The 3,142-nt window shown below is 60.5% G+C and overlaps 1 protein-coding gene across 1 annotated transcript; it reads right to left on the bottom strand.

Moving 5' to 3' along the window:
• Window positions 1-227: 227 nt before the first annotated feature.
• On the bottom strand, window positions 228-1,061 carry LOC149375442 (uncharacterized). The gene has a single exon (XM_089589120.1). It carries the CDS (start codon window positions 1,059-1,061, stop codon window positions 228-230), a length of 834 nt encoding a protein of 277 aa, XP_089445246.1.
• Between the last annotated feature and the right edge of the window lie 2,081 nt (window positions 1,062-3,142).

Here is a 3,142-nt window from a genome sequence, read left to right as displayed (position 1 = left end):
GGAGTATGGTCGGCGCGAGCCAACCGCAAGGATCGAAGAGGCTCGCGAGTCGAGCAATGATGCTCCGCTTGGTGTCCTGTTCTCGAGCTGCCGGGGGTGTGAACCAGAAAGTATCCGAGGCTGGGTCCCAGCTGATGCCAAGCTCGCTGACAAGGCCGGCGTCGCTGAGTTCACGCCACGTAGGGCGCAGGCAAGCTTCCTGGGTGAGGTCAGCCAGAAGTTCGGCGTCATTGGCGACCCATTTCCGGAGTGGAAATCCGCCTGAGCGCAGCAGACCAATTACTTGATCCCGAAAGGATGTCATCCACGTACGGATCATTCATGACGACAGGTACGGCGTCCGGCCACAAGTGTCCTTCGTCATAGCAGAGTTGTTGAATCACACGCAGTGACAAGTAGGGCGAGCAAGTTGCGCCATAAGTGACGGTGCGCAGTTGATAGTGTACAGGTGGCTGACTCGGATCGGGGCTCCAGACGATGCGCTGAAGGTCTGCGTCTCGTGGGTCGACCCAGATTTGGCGGAACATCATCTGGACATCGCTGCAGAAGGCGACGCGATGTCTTCGCCATCGCAGCAGGACTGTCGGTAGTGCGGCCTGGAGTCTCGGCCCGGAGTGCAGGATGTCGTTTAGGCTGTAGCCGCTCAAAGTTGGGTGCGAGGCGTTAAACACGACGCGCAACTTTGGTCCAAGGTTCCCGTGTTGCCAGATGCCGTGGTGCGGGACGTAGCAGACCGTGCTGCTCGGTTCGGAGAGCTCTCGGCTGGAGAGCTGCTTCATATGACCGAGGGCGAGGTACTCGCTTATGAAGCGGTTATACTCGGTCACCATCTTTAAGTCCCGCTGGAGGCGACGGTGTAGAGATCGCAGTGAGGCCAGGGCGCTAGCCAGGCTATCGCCGAGGAGCGGTGCAGCATTGGGCTTCATAGGCAAACGCACGATATAACGGCCGTCCGCGTCGTGACGGTAGTTGGCGAAAATCCGCTCGCAGTCAATGTCATCGGGCGCGCGGCGGCAGATAGAGGGCACCTCTTCAAGTTCCCAAAAGCGCTGGAGTAGCATGACGAGCTCGCGATGCCAGGGTGGAGCCAGCTCATCGTGCAATGTCGGACACGCGACGGCGCTGTCCAAGGGGCGCCCAGGAGCACACCCGACTAGAGTCCAGCCGAGTGCTGTATGCTGACCGACGATCTCTCCACGCTGATGGTACCCAGGGCGCAGCAGACGGCTGTAGACCTCAGAGCCGATGAGAATATCGACCGCAGGAGGAAGGCCAAAGTCTGGGTCGGCGAGGTCCTGCAGGCTGGCCTAGACTCGCAGGATGCTGGGGTCAAGCGGGGCCGCAGGAGTTGAAAGACCGAGGTGGGGTATGCACAGCGCCTTCAGATGCAAACTGGGGGTGCCATCCCCTGGCATCAGGCGCAGGCTGGCGCGGAGTGTCGACCTTACGGCATGTTCACCGCCGATGCCCGATACGCTGGTTCTAGAATCCTCCAAAGGGGCTTTCAGGCGGCGAGCGAACTTGAGAGAGATGGCCGAGATCTCAGATCACGGGTCGAGGAGGGCTCTCACGGTGACGATGGGCCCCCGGCCGCCGCTGAGTTGGACGAGCGCGGTCGGAAGCACCGCGAGTCATTGCCGGGACTTATCAGGAGTCTTGACGAGATCGGAGTTGGTTGGCTTCGCATGCTTGGGTGGGTCCAAAGATCCTGGAGCTTCGGACCGGCGCTTGCGGCTGTCGTGCAGCAGACTGTGGTGCGCCGCCCGGCAGCGCTGGCAGACCGACTTTGAGGGGCAGTCATGCAGGGAGTGCCCTGGCTTCAGGCAGTTGAAGCATAACTTCTCCTGGAAAACGATGTGCATCTTGGCGGCTGGATTCAGATCCCGGAACTGACCGCAATGCCCGAGATAGTGGGGTTCGTGACAAGCCGGACAGTTCGCTGGGGCCTCCTGAGTCGTGAGGGAGCGGAAATTGCGCCCTGCGTGCGTCGAGGAGGGCCCTCGTGAGCCGGCGGAGCCAGCTGAGCACGCTAGATGAGAAGCCTCTACGGAGCCAAGAGTGCGGCATCTGCGCCGCAGAAACGCAGCCAGCATGGTAAAGGTGGCCCAGGAATCACCGGGCACGTCGCTGGAAATCTCCAGCTTCTCCAGCTCGTCTTCCCAAGCACGTCTTGTGGTGGCGTCCATGCCCGTTGCTGCAAACGCGATAAACTAATCATCCCAGGAGGCGACAGGGCGGCCGAGAGCACTAAGCTGATCGCGATGACGTTCAAGCGTGTCCAACAGCGCTTGGAGACCTCCGGCTGACTCGTCCCACAGAGGCTTGATGTTGCGGAGCGCCGCAACGTGGTCCTGCACGAGGAGCCGCCGATGCTCATAGCATGCCTCGAGTAGGCTCCAGGCTGTCGGGTAGTTGGACCCAACGATCTGCACGGAGTCCAAGACGGCCTTGGCATCGCCTTGAGTGAGTGACTTTAAATAATAGAGTCTCTCAACGTCCGTTAGCTGCTTGTCGTCGTGTATGAGGGCTCGAAACAGGTCCCTGAATGATTCCCAGTCCTCTCGTCGTCCCGAGAAGGGCGGGATGGTGATCGTAGGCAACTTGGGCCCACGATGTGGTGCCGGTTCTCCGGCTGGGCGGATTTCCCCGTATGCCCCAGGCGGGGCTAGTGCGAGCCGAGCGTCATACAGATGTGACCAGGCATCGACGAAGGTGGCCTCTGCGTCGGCGTATATGTCGTCCGCGGCGTCGCCGTGTTCGGTGGTTTCTGCGGTCAACAAACCTACGTGGTTGACCTGGAAGTCATTCCAGTAGGCGTCCAAGAGCTCAAGCCGAGCCGTGACGAGGCCTGGGGTCCAGTGGCTTGTCTCGGTGGCCTTTACAGCGGCCGTGAACCGAGCGATGACGTCGCCAAGCCGTTGTTGGGTGGCGAACAGGGCTGACGCCTGTCCGGTTTCCCTGAAAATCATGAATATAATGAGTTCGACGTTGAATCATCAACGGAACTCGAGGCGGACGCTTCTTGATCAATTGTAAGTCGCTCTGCTGAGCCAACTGTTTCGTAAGCGAGGCGACACGGCGCCAGGCGCTCGGAAAGGATGACTACTCTGCGAGCGAGGCAGCAAGGCGCCAGACGCTCAGT

The sequence above is a fragment of the Copidosoma floridanum genome, unplaced genomic scaffold (assembly GCF_036245765.1).
Source record: "Copidosoma floridanum isolate Cflo_tuat_1 unplaced genomic scaffold, Cflo_Japanese_pri ptg000007l, whole genome shotgun sequence".
In the NCBI taxonomy this organism is placed as follows: domain Eukaryota; kingdom Metazoa; phylum Arthropoda; class Insecta; order Hymenoptera; family Encyrtidae; genus Copidosoma; species Copidosoma floridanum.
Note: the sequence above shows the minus strand (reverse complement) of the source record. Positions and strands in the feature narration are given on the sequence as shown.